This window comes from Theobroma cacao, chromosome 2 (genome assembly GCF_000208745.1).
Source record: "Theobroma cacao cultivar B97-61/B2 chromosome 2, Criollo_cocoa_genome_V2, whole genome shotgun sequence".
In the NCBI taxonomy this organism is placed as follows: Eukaryota; Viridiplantae; Streptophyta; class Magnoliopsida; order Malvales; family Malvaceae; genus Theobroma; species Theobroma cacao.
The window spans coordinates 40,714,048-40,731,903 of NC_030851.1; the positions used below are offsets into that span (position 1 = coordinate 40,714,048).

Consider the following 17,856-nt stretch of genomic DNA (forward strand, 5'->3'; position numbering starts at 1 on the left):
CCTCCCGCATATAAATTTTCAAATTCCCTCTCAAAGCGCACGAAATTTTATTTTTATTTATTTTTTCGCACGAATTTGAAGCTCCTTTATCTGAAAATTCTCATCTTCCTCTCGAAACTTCTTCTTTCTTGGAATTAGAGATGGAGAGAGTAGCGGTGGCATCGGCGGCGTCGCCTGCGTCGAGCACGGCGGCGTATGTAAGCTGGGAGGAGGCGAATGTTTCGAGCGATAAAGGAATGAGGGAGGTTCATTATTATTTGAAGAAAAGGGATGGGGCTTCGGATCTGGCTGTGGTTGGGAAAGAGAAAAGCGTGAGGCATATGTCTTATCATTTCGCTATTAAGAATCGTTCCCTTTTCTTCTCTTCGACGTCTTTTCACAAGCTCAAGTCTCGCAGGGAGGTTGTCGATTGGCTTAATTCTGTCGTTTCAGGTAATTACTGTTACTTTTGTTATTGTTATCTGTTTTTTTTATTCTTTAGGTATCGGATTCAGGGGTTTTTGGAGATTCAGGGGTTTTTGGAGATTGCGGCGAGCTCAAATTATTAGGGTTTTTGCTAGATCTGAGCGTTTCTGGTGATTATTGATAGGATTGTGTTGGGATTTGATTTTATTAGGGCTTTCGCTTTCTCTTTTAAACAAGCAGTTTTTCTGTATTGGATTTTTAAACTCCTCTGCTTTAATTTAGTTTCAAATTTCGATATTTCTTTAAAATATAATTTGGTATACGGGTTGATGAATATTATCAAGCTTTTTGGTTGCTTTTCCCAGGATGGTTTTTTTTTTTAAAAATTTTTATATATTATTTTCGTTGCAAGTTTGCTGGTTCTTTTCGCCTGAAGAAACGAAGGTGTCGGCCGGCCTGAGATATTTTATTGTTTTTTTTCTTTATATTTACCAATTGGAAGATTTGTAAAATTTCTTCTTTTTAAAAATATTTTCCCTTTATCTTGATTGCTTATTTTGGCCTTTACACTGAAGATTTTTTTTGTTTTCTTGTTCTCAAGTAAGCTGGGGCTTTTCTTCTCTCCCTCCCCCTCCTTTTTTTTTTTGGTTTTTTTGGGGGCTTTCGTTTTGGCTGGGGTCGTGTATTTCTGTGGTTGGCGTGGGTTGTTCCATTTGGTTCAACCCTTGACCGTGGTAAATGTTAACTGACTATGATCTGGGCTGCAGGAATGCTAATTCAATTTTTAAGAGCTGATTGAAAGCGTCACCGCCCTCAAATATCTAGGTCAACATCTTTCAATAAACAAAGTTTCATCTCCACAAAATCAGCTGTTAATTCGTTTTGAATGCTAAAAAAAAATCCTGTTAAGATATATATTACCTGTTATTATTGTGTGCATCTGGTTTTTGCTTGGGTCCTCTCTGGAGTATCAGTGTCTTTTCTCGTCTGGTCTTTCTGTGGTTTTCTTCTTTTGCGAGTAATCTCATGGCGTGGAATATACATCTTTGTTTTTGCTAATTGTTATTTAAAATTTACAGATTTACCTTCTCATGAGCCATATTGTTCGGTTGATGGCTTTCGTTATGGCAAAGATGTGAACAATTTGGATTTTGGAGCCCTCAAGGTATGGATGCTTTTATGAGTTTGTGGATTTCTTCTGGCCATTATAAAATTCATGTGATAATATCTGAATTTGTCCCTCCTACAGGATTTTCAATCACGGAAGCTGGGCCAATATACTAAAGAATTATTTTGGTTAGGTTTTTCATGGACATGCAGGAAAAAAAGAAAACATTATCAGTCCTTCCGTAGGAATGGTGTGATAATTTCGGTGAGTGTAATTGTCTTTATTAATCCTCTTTTTTTTTTTGTGCTTTGTCATTTAAGGTTTTGTGCATTCTATGGCTTCATTATCTAACTCATTTTTGGCGTTTTCCGTTCCATTCTCCTAAAACCTTCTCAGATTCACGACTTTGTCTATGTCTTAGCTGAGGAGGATAAACGACTTGTTGCGTACTTGGAAGATTTGTATGAGGACTCTAAAGGCAACAAGATGGTTGTGGTACGATGGTTTCACAAAATTGATGAGGTTGGTATTGTTTTGCCTCACAATTATAATTCCAGAGAGATTTTCTCTTCTCTTTGTCTTCAAGATCTCAGTATTGAATGCATAGATGGATTGGCTACTGTCCTTAGTCCTGAGCATTTCAAGAAATATTTGAACGAGGCAATGCATACTCAGCTGGAGCCATTTGTATGCTGCAAGCAGTTCGAAAATGATGATGTCAAGCCTTTTGATGTGACTCAAGTTAAGGGTTATTGGAAACAAGATATACTTAGATATATGTATAGTCTTTCTCTCTCGAATGATTGCGTGAGTCATCAGCAACGTGCTGATGACCAGAAGGCAGATTGGAATGTTGATGATGGTGTTGGGATCAGGCCTAGAAAGAAATATCGTCAGTCAAAAGATGATGATGTGTGCTTGCATTTCAGTGGCAGCAGAGAGTCAATGGATGCATCATGTGCAGATGTGCTAGATATGGGGAATGGAAAAAATGGAACTGAATCATTCAGTTTAAGTGGAGGGAGTTCTGCATTCTTGTCTGCTGATGGGGCTAAGCAAAATTTTTCTCAGCATTTAAAAGTAGGTTCCCAGGTTGAAATACTAGCTCAAGATAGTGGTATTAGGGGGTGCTGGTTTAGAGCTCTGATAATCAAGAAGCACAAAGATAAGGTGAAGGTGCAATACCAAGACCTTCAGGATGCAGCTGATGAAGCTAATAAATTAGAGGTATATATTTTTATTGTTTTTAATTTACGGACTTAACAGGATGTAGTAATAATGAAACTCATATTATTGACCCTTTCTTCTGAAGTTGCTAAATGGTTCATGGTTTTATGTTGTAGGAATGGATTTTGGCGTCTAGGGTTGCTGTTCCTGATCAAATGGGTATCCGCTTTGGTGGAAGAACAACTATACGTCCATCTCCACAAAACCCTAAAGGCAGTGCTTCATGTATTGATGTTGGGTCAGTTGTTGATGTCTGGTGGCATGGTGGGTGGTGGGAAGGCATTGTCTTTAAGAAGGATTCAGAAGATAAACTTCATGTTTATTTCCCAGGTTTGTAAAATACTTCAAATCTGAATGTAAATGTTTGATGTTGTATTGTTTTTTAGTTTTTTTTTTCCAGCTCTGATTTGTTATATTATTTGCAGGAGAAAAGCGGGAATCAGTCTTTGACAGTGGTGATGTAAGACCTTCTCAGGAATGGCTGGGAAACCGGTGGATAAATATAAAGGAGAGGCATGATCTTGTGAGTTCCATACTTAGGGGCAGAAAGCAAGATGCAGGCAAATCCTATGATTGCAATTTGGTCAAAACCACCGTTGGTGATGGTGGACAGTTTGCTAAGGGTGCCACCATTGGTTGTAATGATTCTCCTGTTGAACCTGGAAATGACAGGGCAAAAGATGTGGGTCTTGTTCCAGATCTTTCGAAGGATGATCTGCTTTCCCAGTTGAAGTGGAAGTCATCTAGGAAGAGAAGACGTGGGACTGGGACCTCTGTACAGAAGCAGAATTGCGGTCGTAAACGTATCAAAAGCACTGCAGAAGTTACACGGTCTGTTACTTGTGAAAGATTTTTGATCCCTGCATCCTTAAAACTTGATAATGATAACTGCAAGTACAGGGGTGATCCCTTATTCAGTTCTTCAGTAGTGCCGCCTCTAACAAGCTTGGTTATGACTAGGTGATTGACTTTTCTCATTGGAGATTTGGACGTGTTGCTCTCAGTTTTTTAGTTCGATTTGCTTTTCCTTCATATAGTGCTCCTCCTGGATGCAATGTTGTGTTGGAAATGTTCATTTGAGAGGTCCATGGTATCCATCTCCTCGTTTATGTACTTGTATGTAACTTTGCCCTTTGGGTCTCTAACTAGAGTCTAACAGATTTCAGGCCACAATTTTGGATGCAGCACAACTAACCTCGTAGATCTCTAACCTACTCAGCCTGATTTGTTTAGGATGTTTGCAGGAGGATTCCTGCTTTCATGTAATCTGTATATCATTTGTCTGGTAATAAAAATTTACACTTTCCTTCTGTTGCATGTTTCAACTGCGAGCTCTTTGGGTTAAATGGTCTCAAATTGTAACTTGCGAACAGCATTGCGTGGCTTCTCGACAGTCGACAACATTTAATGTCTTGTTTTGTGAACTTTGGTTCCCCTGTGCAGCAACTCTGTTTCGTTGGTAGGAATTTTGTTTAGTCTTAGCTGCCAATTCCAGGACTGTTCACACTGTTTCTGATCTTATGTTTCGTACAGAGAGCATCAGTCCATAGGCAGAATAATGGCAGTGGTTCCCACCTTTCAAAAAACGACATCGTTTAGGAAAAACCATTGCGGGTCTAGTAGTTGTCGTGTAAATATCAATATTAAGGAGTTTAATCCCTGTCATTATCACTTTCCATTGTTGGGCCATTCTATCTGTTGATTAGAAACTAAAAGATTACGCTTTTAATAAAGGAGTTCTTTCTTTCTATAAAATTGGGAATTTATTTCAATTGGAAACAAGAACCAGCCATTTTTCTTCTTTTAATTTTGCTAAATAAACAATCACTTTTAAGTGTATAGAGGAGTTGGGGCAATTTAGGGAAGATCCTCTTAAAATTCTGAAGAGTTTCTGTCTTATTCTAAAGCAAATCTCACTAGTGGTTTCTTTGTGGGAGGTCGTACATAATCTAACTATGACATGATGGATTAAATGAACTAAAAGTTGGACATGGGATATGAGTTTGGTGCAATAAGCAACCTCTTTAAAGAATTATTACGGATGAGAAAAAATTACAGGAAAAAGCAGGGTGTGGGTCACCTTGAAGCATCTTTTTCAACTAAGCATAAGAAAGACCCTTTCCACTTTCTTGTTATCGGCTTGAGATGCTCTTTCTTCACCCTCCAAACTGAAGCATCTCAAAGAGATGGGGTTGCTCCATCAGTAGTTCAGCAGCTACAACAGGAGGCAGGAGGTGGTGTGTTCTTAGATCCTTTTCCATTCTCCCTTTTTCGGTTCCTTCTTGCAGTCTTGGGATTGAACCTTGGTACCTTCTTCTTCTTCTGTATGAAGACCTTTTCAGTGTTTACATAAGGCATAGAGAAGCTATGGTTTTTCCTGGTCAGGCTAAGAAGGAGGTCCCGAGAGTTGAACTCAACAAGCCAAAGAGCTTGTTGCTTCCTGGAACTTGCCTTGCCTCTGTTGAATCCTTATCGATGCCTCTTGTTTGTACTCTCTCTCTCTGTATTCTTTTTTTATTCCCTGTTGAGTGAAGTTCCTAAGAGATTTTGGTACTTCTTTGCTTCTTTGCTGACGAACAGGTCCACGAAGTTGTTCTCTCAGCAGATATCCGATGTGCAGAGTGTCAAAGAAGAATAGCAGACATAATGTCAAGAATGAATGGTAAGTGTTCTTCAATATCTTAACTGTGCTAATTAGATATATTTCAGCTTCATGAAATGCGATTCCGAGGATCTTTAGATGACAAGGGGAGTTTGAACAATGGTGAAGTACTGTATGGAGTATCTAGTTTCAAAGAAGTCATCTTGGTAGAACTTTCTTTAAGGAAACAGAAACGAGTCGAAAATGTCTGGAAATTGGGAAGGGTAACTTTTGATTTTGTAAAAGTTTCTTTAAAATTATGCTTGATGCCTTTTTCTTTGTCTTTAGTAAGGTAAAGACGGCTCTCGACACTGTTAATCCAACAAAAGGAAAAGAAAGAAAAACAAAACACCTTGTATGACAGTGAAGTTTATATAATGACATATTACATCATAGTTAGTTGCATCAGATTTAGCCAGGATCATGGTCTTAACCCAGAATTAGAAAATTTCATGAATTTGTATCTCTTCTTTTGGATTGGCAGACACAGATTCTGTTTTGGTGAATGTGTTGGAGAAGAAGGTGACACTCACTTGTAGATACCCTGGTATTGTTAACTTAGCTTCAAGGCAGGTTCCTGTTATTTACAGGAATCCTGTAAGCACAATGGCCATGATCAAGAGGATTTTTCGCTCTTCCCGGAGGTGAATACCTATCAAGAAACATCGAACATGCTACAGAATTTTTTGTATAAAGACTGTTTGTTGTAGCCTTAATTCTGTGTATATATACCTACTGTTGTACAAAAAATAAAAAAGAATAATACATGCAGTTATGTTCTGGTTTTTGGTAATGTCTCACTTGAATGGCAATGTATATAGAAACACAGTGAATGGTTGGATGTGTCTGAATTGATCAGCCAAGTTCATGATCTTTTCTAATTGAAGAAACCTATTTCTGATACTTGTCTTTCAGGAAAACCAAAATCCAAGGTAACTGATGCTTAAAATTTAATGCAAACAGAAATCTTTGTGAATAAGAAAAGGATACTTCACAATCCTGTGCAGGGTAACCCAGCATTTTCATGAAAGGATGCTCCCTCTTAATTTTCTGTTAGGAAGTAAAGAAAACTTGGTATTCAAGTTATGGGTTAATTAACCAAGTTTGCAGCTTTTCTGCTGGTCTAGGCAGAATCAGATTCCAAAATGCAGCAAAGAAATTCCTATGATAGAGCCAAAAGTAGAGATATTCTTGGTCCTTGATCCCTTGAATTCTCTAAATTCCACATTTCCTTTTCTAAAACTTTTTCGAAATACCATCAAAATCAATTCCAATCATTGATCTTCAATTCTTTTCAGTTCCCAAGTTCATGTCAGGAAGGGCAAGTTTAAGACAGCATCTTCATGAGCCATTTCTTCTCATTTCCCTGCTTATTCAAAGCTAGATATTAGCTCACACTGATCTTTTTTCACTAAATTTCAGAAGAGTTCAATACTAATGACACTTTCTGTTTTTTTCTTTGTATGGTAGCAGCTCTGTTGCATGGTGATGAGAGTTAACATAGACTGCCATGGCTGTTACAGGAAAATGAGAAGAATCCTTCTTAATATAAAAGGTAAGTTCTCCATTAACACACTTCAAAATGTCCCCTCCATTTGGACAAGTTTCAGTTTTTCTGCGTTCATGAACTTGAAAATCTTTTCTGTCATTTCACATTGAAGAAGTAGAGACACATGTGATCGAGAAGCAGCAATGCAGGGTAAGCATATGCGGGAGGTTTGGACCATCAGATGTGGCAATAAAGATAAGAAAGAGGATGAACCGTAGAGTAGAGATACTGGAAATCCAGGAGATCAGCGAAGAACAAACAGACCAAACGCCGATGGTCAGCAGCCAGTGATTGTGCTCAACTCTTTCAAGTTTTATGTCAGGCTATGAAAGCCATGAAAACAGAAAAGGGTTCTGCAGGATTATTATAGATTGTTACCATAATTCAATGTTCAGTAAAAACTGAGATTCTAGCTATCTGATACCAAAACTCTTGTTTCTTGTCAGGAACAATGAAAGCCAGTCCGTATCATACCTTGAAAAGCTTTTGACAGAAAAGGGTTCTGCAGGATTACCATAGAATGTGACCATAATTCAATGTTCAGTAAAAACCGGGATTCTAGCTGTCTGCTCCCAAAACTCTTGTTGCTTGCCAGGAACAATGGACACTTTCAGCAGATGATTCCGAACATAGAAAATGTGTAGCATTATCTTAGATTTCCATACTGCTATTCATCCCCTCGGAGTGGATTAAACAAACTTGCTTTTGTCCTTGGGTCTTTGTGCTTAATCATTGATTTGTTTTGGAGGCAGGCAAAGATCCAGGGAATGATGCATTTTTCCAACTTTTCATGATGTCCCTCTATCGCCCATTGCTGAAATTGCGCTCTCACAGCACTTTCTCATCCTAACAAATCATGAATTGCAAATGGGAAAGTCTAATTTTGGACAATAATTTTGATTCTCTTTCTGTATTTTTCCAGGGGAAAACTTACACTTTCTTTGATGGCAATGCCTTCCACTTCGTTCAAGCTTAACAACAAGTCATATCTGTATCCTAGGGAAAAAAAGATAGGAATGCGAATAGGATTAAGATAAGTATAAATCGATTTAAATCGAAATTAATTGAATTCGATTAATCGGTTAAGCGTAGTAATTTATTTAATTATTTCGATCAATTTTTAATATCTAAAGTTTACAACCGAAATGATTAAAAAGCTAATCATTAATAATATATGTATTAAATAAATTACATATTAAATAAATTACATATTTATTTTAATAATATTAAAATAAATTTAAAAGTATTTCTATTCAAACCGAAATAACAGTTTGATTAAATAAAAGTAAATCGATTTCAATTATTTTTAATTTTTTATTATTATAAATTGATTTTAATTATTTTTTTTATAAAAATATAATTAACTCAAATTTTAATATTTTAAAATCGAACCGATCAAATGTTCACCTATAAACCAGAAAATAAGGCTGATATTGTTACCATCAATGACTTGTCTTGATCCAAATTAGCTCGGGTTGGGCCTCAGGCCCAGTTAACGATTTCCTATTTCTATAAGGAAATAAGCCTAGTTACCTTAGAGGCTTGGGTTTGCCTCAAACCCAACCCTGAATGTGGTCTGCCTCACTTCATATAAACAAAAGGAAGCCCTTTTCGTTATATTTTGGAGACTCCTCAAATTTGGTGATAGCAAATTTCACCGCTAACTGAAAATTTCGATCGCCGGAACTTTAATCCACCAGTGAAAAGCCGAGCCGCCGACACGTTTTAACCCGGCACGTGCGGCGCGAGTTGCGATCCCCCCAAATCAGGCAACACAAAAACCAAAGGAAATCCAATTTCACCGGTGAACTCCCTTTCCTTTGGCTCCAAAAGACGTTGAAGAAAAATAAAAGAAAAATCAGACGCTGAAAAACCCTAACCCTAAACCTAGATTTTCTTCCAATTAATTTTCGATGGCTAGCGACACCCCAGATTCTCATCGCCGAAAGCACCGTCGTTCTCCGTCCGACGACGAGGAAATTGATAAATCCTCGAAGCGTCACAAGCATCGCCACCACAAACACCGTCACCACCGCCACCGCAGCAAGAAGCACGAAGATGAGGGCAAAGATGGTGTCGAAGATCCCCTCCCTCTTCCCCCTTCGGTTCCTCGACCTGATGATGACGTCGAGGAAGGAGAGATTCTTGATGAGGAACTGGCGGCTGAAATCAAGGTCGTTGAATCTCGTGAAGGCCTCGGTGTTCCCAATCCGGTGTGTTATGTTTACCCTTTGCTTGTTTTAATTCGTCACGGCTTTTCTCTTCGTGGTTAATATTATTGTATTACCTATTGTCGTTTGGTACTGAGGAAATGGGGAAAAATAATTTGGGCTTGTCTTTAGTTTATTGGGAAAGAATTTAAATCGTTTCTCCCCTTGCTTGGTTTAAATTTTATCAAGCAAATTTTGAAATTTGAATGTTGGGAAGTGCTTGAAAAAAGTTTTGTTGCTGACTAAGTTTGAAAAATCTGACTTTTTTCATTGAACCCTTTTTTCTCAGTGGCCTGAAGGAGGACCTTTGTTGGAAATTATCATGTGATTTGATTTTACTTTTTTTTAATGGAATTGGGATAATGAATATTTGGTTTGTGAGAGCTTGTTAGATTACTGAGTGATATCCCATGCATATGCACTACTGCACAAAGAACATGTGTGAATTGCAAAAAGAAGTATCCCTAGGCGTTTCAATGGAGACTGGTGGCTTACTATTCATTTGTAAGAGCTAGTTACAGTTATTGCATATATATGTTTGTAATTACTGTTCTTTCAGCTTTTCAGAATGATGCATAGTGAATTTGTGCACTCAGTATTTTTATTTGCATTTTCCTTTTTGGCAGGGAGTTGGTGAAAATAGTAATTTTGTGGATGAGCAAGTAAGGAAGAGTGGTGACAGCAGCGGTGAGAGGAATCAAAATCAGGTTGGTTTGTCTAGAAATTTAAGTGTTGAGTCTCAAGGAGAATTAGCCTATAGAGTTGTCCCTGATGGTCATATCAATGGGGATTTCCCTTCTAAATATAATGTAGAGGATGGAAGGCGGCATCGGCAGTCTAGGTCGCCTTCAAGAAGTGGCAAGAAAATAAGTTACCATGAGGATGTTGAAGAGGCTAATGACACGAAGCCAAGTGACATGAGAAAGTCATTGTCCTCTGAAAGTTCTGGGGAAAAGTACAAGAAATCAGCTAGCTCACCTTTTGATTCGAGAGATCACGATTATGCTAGGACTAGATCTGAGTCAGATGATCTTGCTAGAGAAAGGTCACGTTCCCAAAGCATTGTAGATGAGGAGGCTCTTTTGAAAAGAAGCCGCCACCATGAACGAGATCCTAGTCGGGATGGACGGCACAGTAGTAGAAACCGTGTAAGGGGTGATGATAGGGAACGAAGTGTCAGTTATGGCAGATATGTAGGCGAAAAAAGGCATCAGAGTATGGAGACACGAGGTAGCGAAAGGAGCAGGGAGAGGGAGATAGACAGGGAACGAAGAAGGGAGAAGGAGCATGAAAGAAGCAGAGAGAGGGAGATTGATATTGAATGGAGAAGGGACCGGGACAAGGACAGAGATATTGATGGTGAGAGGAGAAGGGAGAAAGAGCGAGCAAGGAGCAGAGATAGAGACATGAGTGGTGAAAGGAGAAGGGAGAAGGAGCGAGAAAGGAGTAGGGATAGAGAACTGGAGGGTGAAAGGAGAAGGGAGAAGGAGCGAGGGAAAAGCAGGGATAGGGATCTAGAGAGTGGAAGGGTAAGGGAGAAGGTGCTTGATAGGAGCTGGGATAGGGAATCGGATAGAGATAGGAACAGGAAGAAGGAAAGGGATTGGAGCAGGGATCGTAGTAAAGCTAATGACAGAGAAAGAGATAGGAAAAAGGAAAAAAATGAAGAACGGAACCAAGAGCGAGAGAGGGAGAGGAGAAGTGACAGGAGTAGGGATAAAGGGAGGGACATGGAGATTGAAAATGATGGCTATAGTGATCGAGATAGGTATAAGAATTATAAGCTCCCGAAACGGGATGAAACTGAAACTTACCGGGACAGAAGGAAGAATGAAACAGAAAAGGTTTATGGTTCTAACAGTGATCCATTGGAAGGAGATGCAGATAAAAGAAAAAGGTATTGTTTATCAGAAAAAGATGTTTTTCATGTTATTTTGTTCTCTCATTAGCTTACTATTTTGTATATTTTTGATTGATGCAGAGATGAAGAGGAGCAAGATGATTTTGAAGAAAGGATTACATTAAAACTTGCGGAACAAGAAGAGGATGAACTCAGTAGGATTAAAGAGGAAAGTAGGAAGCGAAGACAAGTCATCTTAGAGAAATATAAGAATCAGCATTTACAGCAGCAGACTCTGTCTCATTCAGAGGATGTGAATAAAGGTTTTTATTATTTATTTATTTTATTTGGCTGACTTAATTTTTTTAGCCTTAATTGTAAGTTGTAATTGAGCTTTGATCTAGGCTAATACTATGTTTATATTCTGTGTTACCTGTTTTTGAGGCTGTTAAATAGCCTAATAATTTCGTAATCTAAACCAGATAATGAGCCTGTAGAGAACCGTGGGCAAACAGTCGATGGTGGTAACACTGGTCCAGATGTTCTTGGTGGTGGACATGGAGATCTCATTGTTGCTGACCCATCACTGTCAGTTAGGAAGTCACCTCCAGAAAATGGGCATGCTGCTGCTGGGCTTGGTGAGGGTACCCCGAAGGTGCATTGGTTTTCTATTCTATGACATTTGAATCTTATATCATCTCAACTTACTATTTTTTCCTGAACCTGCATTCTTTTTTTAATATCTTAATTTGGATGTGCTGTAGTTTGGCCTTTGCTTTCTTAGGTTATTGAGATGCATAATTTTTATTTAATTTTTTGTGCAGAGTGAGAGATCAGATGATATTTTCTGTGATGATATATTTGGGGAAACACCTACTGGAGTTCGTAAATTGGTATGAATCACATTTGGCTGTTTGCTTTTATGTGTTGTATCTCTATATAATTATGAGTTGAACAACTTGGTTTCCACTCCATGGTTTCTTGTTAACCTTGAATCAGTTCTCTTGACATTATATAATGATTCTGATGATGATATGCTACAAGGGTATGAAGTGAATTAATCCTTTGCATAAAGTTGATTGCTAAAGGCAAGCCTGATAAATAACTGTGTGTGCTGGTCTAACCATGTTTGCAATTTGGTTTGTCATTTGCTTTTCTTGTGTTTTTTGCTTTGGAGAAGCTTTTGTAACATAATTGACTTTTTGGATGGGTTAGCGAGTCTTAACAAGGTGCTTCCAGTGGAAAATAAGTTCACTTGTTTTGTCTTAGCATATGTAAATTGAGAGCTAGGATGATATGGCTGAGAATGTCTGTAAATGGTGTATTTGCAGGGTAAAGGTGATGGCTTGCTGGTTATAAGGAGTGGTCTTCACGACAATTGGGATGATGCAGAAGGATATTATAGTAAGTTTTTAGATTTATTGTTGTAATTTAAATACACACATGTATATATTCAAACCAAATTCTCAGATATATGTCTGTATTAGTATAACTGTGGTTTTCCTGTCTAGGCTATCGGTTTGGTGAGCTACTTGACAGCCGATATGAAGTGACTGCTGCTCATGGCAAAGGTGTTTTTTCAACTGTTGTACGTGCAAAGGATCTTAAGGCTGGTACTAGTGATCCTGAAGAAGTGGCTATAAAGATCATTCGTAATAATGAAACAATGTGAGTGATCAGTTGCCTGCTCATTGATGCTTATGTTTGTAAATTTTTTTATTTTATTATATCAAGTTCTCTGATTTTGTTGATTTTACTACTTGCTTGTATTAATAATGGTTTGATGCAGGCACAAGGCTGGTCAGCTGGAGGTTCAAATATTGAAAAAATTGGCAGGTGCAGATCCAGACAATAAGCGCCATTGTGTTTGTTTTCTTTCAAGTTTCAAGTACAGGAATCATCTCTGTTTAGTTTTTGAGTCGCTTCATATGAACCTGCGTGAAGTTCTCAAAAAGTTTGGTCGCAATATTGGTCTTAAACTAACTGCTGTCAGAGCATATGCTAAGCAACTTTTTATTGCGCTTAAGCATCTCAAAAATTGTGGTGTTCTTCATTGTGATATAAAGCCTGATAATATGCTGGTATGTCTTTTCTATTTATCCATTGTTGTAGTTTATTTTTTGAATTGATTTCTCTTTTTAACTTATCGCTCTTCTTTTCAGGTAAATGAGGCAAAAAATGTGCTGAAGCTTTGCGATTTTGGTAATGCCATGTTTGCTGGTAAAAATGAAATTACACCATATCTTGTAAGCCGCTTTTATCGTGCCCCAGAAATAAGTAAGTTGTAACATGAAGCTGATAGTTTATAGTGTGGATGGAGGATTTGGTCTTTTGTTTGATAATCTTTACATGATTATATCTATGGTAATAGTTTTTGATGCATATTTCTCCATGGTGCAGTTCTTGGTTTGCCATATGATCATCCAATGGATATATGGTCTGTCGGTTGCTGTTTGTATGAGCTTTATACCGGAAAGGTTCTTTTCCCTGGTCCTACAAACAATGACATGCTACGCCTTCACATGGAACTAAAAGGCCCTTTTCCGAAGAAGATGCTGCGTAAGGTACATTGCTAATTTGTGTTAGTGATATTTATTTTCTGAGAGATATATTGTACATTGCCTTTGTACTTTTTTGGTTTCATATTTGCTATTTAACCTTCACTTGTATTATATAACTTTCTTGGCTTGTGCTGATAGTTTTTTATTCTAATTTTGTTTTTGTTTTTTTTTTCAGGGAGCATTTGCAGAACAACACTTTGATCAAGATCTGAATTTTCATGCTACAGAAGAGGATCCTGTTACTAAAAAGGTGTTGTTCTTTTCTTTCTTTTTTTTTGACATGTTTAACATTTATCAATGTCACATGTTTGAAACTTGGATAGAAATTGACATGGTTGCTGTTGTGTTGACCACAATTCTAATCCTGCTTTCAGACTATAAAGAGGATGATTCTTAACATAAAGCCAAAAGATATCAATTCAATTATTGTTGGCTTTCCTGGTGAGGATCCCAAGATGGTAGCCAACTTCAAAGACCTCCTAGAAAAAATTTTTGTGTTGGATCCAGAGAAGAGAATGACAGTAACACAGGCATTGGCTCATCCATTCATCACGGGCAAGTGAAACATGTTGCTGATTTTATGACTCCAGAAATGTGTTGCGCTAGATATTTGTACATTATGACCTAACTGATATTTAGATATCTAATCATTGGGAATTGTCTGTCTTTATCTTCTCTGTGCTGGACTAAGAGCTTTGGACACAGTTTCTGGCGTGGTTGAAGTCAAAAGGGTGATGTTTGGTCAGGAGTACACTTTACTGGCGATTCTTTCAGTGGAATGTACTTTTTCTATTGTAAGACAACTAGCCAAAGGCGTTTTTCTCTCTTGTAATCATTCTTGATTATGGCCATTGTGAAAATTTGTTATTATATTTTCTCCTGCCGTACTTGTTGGAAAATAATGACAAAAATATATATTCAGTTTACTATGGGTTTATAGAACAAAATTTGTTCTTTAAACTAGGCAAGGTGACTCTTCCTTTTTCCTTTTTGCCTTGTGTTTTAGTTTTACTGATCTTTTACGGTTGTTGGTTGCCTTTGCATTAATTATTTGTAATGCTTGCTGGTCCCATTTCTTTTCGTGTTGCCAATTGTTTTTTTTTTCCCTATTTAATCAGAATTGTTTGGGCCCTGGGAAGTCTAATTTGATTTTTCATTCAGGATATCTGCTACAGCTTTGAGGCAACCCTCCAGTGCTTAAATGCTTAAAAGGCACCCAGGAGAAGGTACCTTGGTTTGTTTATTAGGAGCTGTTTTGACACCCTAAAAATTGATTATCTTGATTCTTTTTTGTTGTGATTTGCAAGAGAGATGTATTTTGATAGCTTCTGAGTGTGTTCCTACTGACATGCTTGTATAAGGATGATTGGGTTTTAATGCATGATGAGGAATGCTTGCTTCCATTCTTTCATAGTCTGCTTTCACCCGATTTTTTTGTTTTGTACCTTGTGTATGCTTTAATGGTTACTTGGTGATACATTTCTGTTGTGGTTGGTTTCTGCTCATTTAGGTAGCCTATATTTGAGTGCTTTTTATGTTTTTTTTTTTTTGTTTAAGTTCGTTTTACTTTTTCTAGAGATATGCATGTCCTAATGAAATTGCATTACATCTGATCCATGGTTCAATTATTCTGGGGGCACTTGCGCTGGTCGTCTAGGAGTCAGCTTGAAGGGAAAGTCCATCTCAGTGAGTAATCCCGTTCCTAGTTCCTCTGAATTAATTTGCAATCGTATCTTGTTGAAACCATAAATGTGTTAATGTGATTTTATTTTGTTATTTTGTTTTTAGGGTGTAAAACCTGTGCCTCCCACCTCTTGTAAGTATTTTTCAATATCATTATCTCAGCATTGTCTATATTGTGCGTTTTCAGGAATGCTTGAGTGGTGTTCCTTACTTAAATGTTCTGGAAACTTGGTGTGACTCATGCTCTAAAATCTGTCTTATTAATTCTCAAAGCCAGACTCATCTCTCCATAACTAGAGATTTTAACTTTGTACCTGTCTTATTTGCCCTCGAATTCTCATGAATTGGCTGAGCTAGTTTATTACTCATGGCTGAAAATCCTTCTGTAAAACTTAGGTGGTGTACCAATAAAATTAGTGCTGCAAAGTCACAAGAGGCTCACCTACTTATTGTAGCTTTATTCCTTGTAAGGTCTTATTTTTTACTCATTAGGCTTGGAGAGATGATCTGGTTTTAGTTTATTGATTTTAATTTTAGTTCATAAATGAACAAGGAAATGTGTCTTTCAATTTTATCATCATGTTTCTGGTGCTTGTTAATTTTAGTCTATGATTTGTTCAATCTTTTTCCATTTGGGACCTTTTTAATTTCAAAGGTTGTCATTTAGAGTATTATTGATGAGTTTTAAAGTGCGTGATCTTCTTGAATGTGTTGCTGGGGATTTTTTCTAGCTTCTGGAAAAGCAACTTAGAATCCTAAGAGCCTAAGGGCAAGAGAATTCTCGAATTGAATGTAGATGTCTTGCTGAGGCACTGTGGTGCACCTTAAGGGAAGGTAATAATAGTTAAGGTTCAATTTGATTGCTGAAAAGCTTTTTAAAACAAAGACTTTGTTTTTTCTGTTGCAAAAAAAATTGAAAAGGAAATTTTATTTACATATTCCCTTTATTTTCTTGTAAGGAACAGTATTGCAATATATTATTATTATCTAGGATTGCTATACAATCAGGTATGCATATAGGGTTGTGATGTGATGGGTTGGTTAATGCACACAGGCTGGCTTTTTGCGAGGCCCTCCCTATTTCAATGGAAAGGGGGAATTGCCATTTTCTTCTTTGTCACTTTAATGGAGTCTAACGTTCATTTCTTGTATCCCTCTTTGATTTCTTGTTCTTTATTATTTTTGTTTTCCTCTTTCCCTGTTTTTATCTTCCTTGTCTTACCTGTGGTTTCTGTACCTTTTTTTTTAAAAAAAAAATTATTTTCTGTACTTTGTTGATCTTGTAAACTTGTGAGATGGAAGCTAAATCTATGATGTGGATTTTAATTAGACAATGGTGGTCCGGGTTGGCTGGATGGGAAGCACTATTTCTTTTTGTTCTGTATGGTGCCTGATAGTTTAGATTGACCAGTGAGTACCGTGATTTCCTGTTTCCAATTATATGATGATAATTCGTATGACATTGATTTGCGTCTTTTACTATTTTTAAGTTGAATCCAAGTGTGAGTCCATCATTTCTTGTGTTACTTTATGGTTTAATATGTTGAAATGATAATTAAAAGTTTAGAGAACTGCACTATTAAAAGTGTCATTATATTGCCCTTGGTTTGATTACATGTTATCGGGTGTCTGATGGATCATTTGACTGTCAGTATAATCTTTTTAGGTGGGGTGGGTGTGGAATCAGGATACATGGTGGGTGTAGGGTGGTTTTAGGTTAGTTTAAACTTTGAGAAGCAGCTTAGTTTATATTAGTTGGAGTTCTTGCTGCTGTGAGGTTGTGATGTATGCCAACCTGAATGAGCTGAAATTCATCTCACCCTCGCATTCATGGCACTCTCCTTTGAGAAAAGGTTACTGAATTGATTATCCTGTCATTGTGGGTAATTGCCTTTGTATTGTTGCGTATAAGTTTACAATTTTGTACTTGTATACGATCTAGATCATTAATATCTTATTATTTTGAAAGCAATAATGGTGTTGTAAATCATACTGTTAGTATGAGTTCATCAGAAATCATACTGTCACGATCCTATTTTATTGTTTGTTTGTTTGTTTTTTCTTAATCCAATTGTGAATCAATGCATAACGCGGTTTCAGCACATCAAGCTTAAAAGTCATTGTCTTAAAGCCTTAGACTTCTAATTTGCATAGCTTTGTGGTAGCCTGTCCAATCATAACGTAATCGTATTGTATTAAATAAACATGAATACGATGACTGTTGAAAACGGATGGATGATATTCTTACAACACGATAAATTTGTATGAGCTAGATAAATTATATTATACGAATTGGTATAATAATATAATTAATTATGAGGTTAAATGTGTCATATGTGGTTCAAAGATAAAATCGTTTAAGTACATAATTAACTGTAATTTCTCTTTCTCTAATCTAAAGACCACCAAAATTAAAAAGGACAAAAGAACCCTGCTGCCCTCGGCATGGGCTTTAGATCAATAATAATAATAATGCGAAGAGAGCTGGATGGAGATGGAGGCGTCAATCAGTATTTCTACCATATGAACTTGTCTTTGGTCATCAAAGCAAATAAAGTTAATGATGGTTTATGAGACGATAACCTGGATGGAGCACCTATTTTAATCTGTACGTTTCTGACTTCGTTGCCCT

At 37.2% G+C, this 17,856-nt stretch overlaps 4 protein-coding genes across 8 annotated transcripts; all 4 read left to right on the forward strand.

Moving 5' to 3' along the window:
• Window positions 24-4,065, forward strand: LOC18610505. The gene is made up of 6 exons (XM_007046197.2): window positions 24-432; window positions 1,485-1,570; window positions 1,655-1,777; window positions 1,910-2,740; window positions 2,857-3,070; window positions 3,166-4,065. The coding sequence occupies exons 1-6, from the start codon at window positions 141-143 to the stop codon at window positions 3,702-3,704; spliced, it is 2,085 nt and encodes a 694-aa protein (XP_007046259.2). The 5' UTR covers window positions 24-140; the 3' UTR covers window positions 3,705-4,065.
• On the forward strand, window positions 4,716-6,181 carry LOC18610507. Of its 2 annotated transcripts, none has more exons than XM_018114594.1 (4): window positions 4,716-4,977; window positions 5,073-5,224; window positions 5,321-5,402; window positions 5,866-6,181. In XM_018114594.1, the coding sequence occupies exons 1-4, from the start codon at window positions 4,731-4,733 to the stop codon at window positions 6,027-6,029; spliced, it is 645 nt and encodes a 214-aa protein (XP_017970083.1). In that variant the 5' UTR covers window positions 4,716-4,730; the 3' UTR covers window positions 6,030-6,181. The 2 variants fall into 2 exon arrangements, with proteins under 2 accessions (XP_017970083.1, XP_017970085.1); XM_018114596.1 differs by having other exon boundaries at window positions 4,716-4,974.
• On the forward strand, window positions 6,487-7,843 carry LOC108660569 (heavy metal-associated isoprenylated plant protein 25). 2 transcript variants are annotated; one of them, XM_018114598.1, is made up of 4 exons: window positions 6,487-6,702; window positions 6,855-6,936; window positions 7,043-7,206; window positions 7,377-7,714. In XM_018114598.1, the coding sequence occupies exons 1-4, from the start codon at window positions 6,691-6,693 to the stop codon at window positions 7,383-7,385; spliced, it is 267 nt and encodes an 88-aa protein (XP_017970087.1). In that variant the 5' UTR covers window positions 6,487-6,690; the 3' UTR covers window positions 7,386-7,714. The 2 variants fall into 2 exon arrangements, with proteins under 2 accessions (XP_017970087.1, XP_017970086.1); XM_018114597.1 differs by having other exon boundaries at window positions 7,043-7,843.
• On the forward strand, window positions 8,555-17,290 carry LOC18610508 (serine/threonine-protein kinase prpf4B). 3 transcript variants are annotated; one of them, XR_001926625.1, is made up of 17 exons: window positions 8,701-9,143; window positions 9,430-9,644; window positions 9,767-9,847; window positions 9,954-11,037; window positions 11,122-11,303; window positions 11,463-11,635; window positions 11,805-11,873; window positions 12,312-12,384; window positions 12,492-12,648; window positions 12,770-13,061; window positions 13,143-13,257; window positions 13,381-13,544; window positions 13,717-13,791; window positions 13,916-14,335; window positions 14,703-14,767; window positions 15,199-15,227; window positions 15,330-17,290. XR_001926625.1 is itself a non-coding variant. In XM_007046202.2 (12 exons), exons 1-12 carry the CDS (start codon window positions 8,844-8,846, stop codon window positions 14,102-14,104), a joined length of 3,060 nt encoding a protein of 1,019 aa, XP_007046264.2. In that variant the 5' UTR covers window positions 8,555-8,843; the 3' UTR covers window positions 14,105-14,527. The 3 variants fall into 3 exon arrangements, 1 of the variants encoding a protein (XP_007046264.2); XR_001926624.1 differs by lacking the exon at window positions 9,430-9,644 and having other exon boundaries at window positions 8,555-9,143; window positions 9,767-11,037; XM_007046202.2 differs by lacking the exons at window positions 9,430-9,644; window positions 14,703-14,767; window positions 15,199-15,227; window positions 15,330-17,290 and having other exon boundaries at window positions 8,555-9,143; window positions 9,767-11,037; window positions 13,916-14,527.

Coding starts and splice junctions, on each gene's coding strand:
- LOC18610505 (XM_007046197.2), top strand. CDS start 141: ATGGAGAGAGTAGCGGTGGCATCGGCGGCGTCGCCTGCGTCGAGCACG. Junction 433..1,484: donor GCTTAATTCTGTCGTTTCAG/GTAATTACTGTT, acceptor TAAAATTTACAG/ATTTACCTTCTCATGAGCCA. Junction 1,778..1,909: donor GGAATGGTGTGATAATTTCG/GTGAGTGTAATT, acceptor AAACCTTCTCAG/ATTCACGACTTTGTCTATGT.
- LOC18610507 (XM_018114594.1), top strand. CDS start 4,731: ATGGGATATGAGTTTGGTGCAATAAGCAACCTCTTTAAAGAATTATTA. Junction 5,225..5,320: donor AATCCTTATCGATGCCTCTT/GTTTGTACTCTC, acceptor GCTGACGAACAG/GTCCACGAAGTTGTTCTCTC. Junction 5,403..5,865: donor CATAATGTCAAGAATGAATG/GTAAGTGTTCTT, acceptor TTGGATTGGCAG/ACACAGATTCTGTTTTGGTG.
- LOC108660569 (XM_018114597.1), top strand. Junction 6,937..7,042: donor AATCCTTCTTAATATAAAAG/GTAAGTTCTCCA, acceptor TTCACATTGAAG/AAGTAGAGACACATGTGATC.
- LOC18610508 (XM_007046202.2), top strand. CDS start 8,844: ATGGCTAGCGACACCCCAGATTCTCATCGCCGAAAGCACCGTCGTTCT. Junction 11,874..12,311: donor CTACTGGAGTTCGTAAATTG/GTATGAATCACA, acceptor GTGTATTTGCAG/GGTAAAGGTGATGGCTTGCT. Junction 13,062..13,142: donor TAAAGCCTGATAATATGCTG/GTATGTCTTTTC, acceptor TCTTCTTTTCAG/GTAAATGAGGCAAAAAATGT.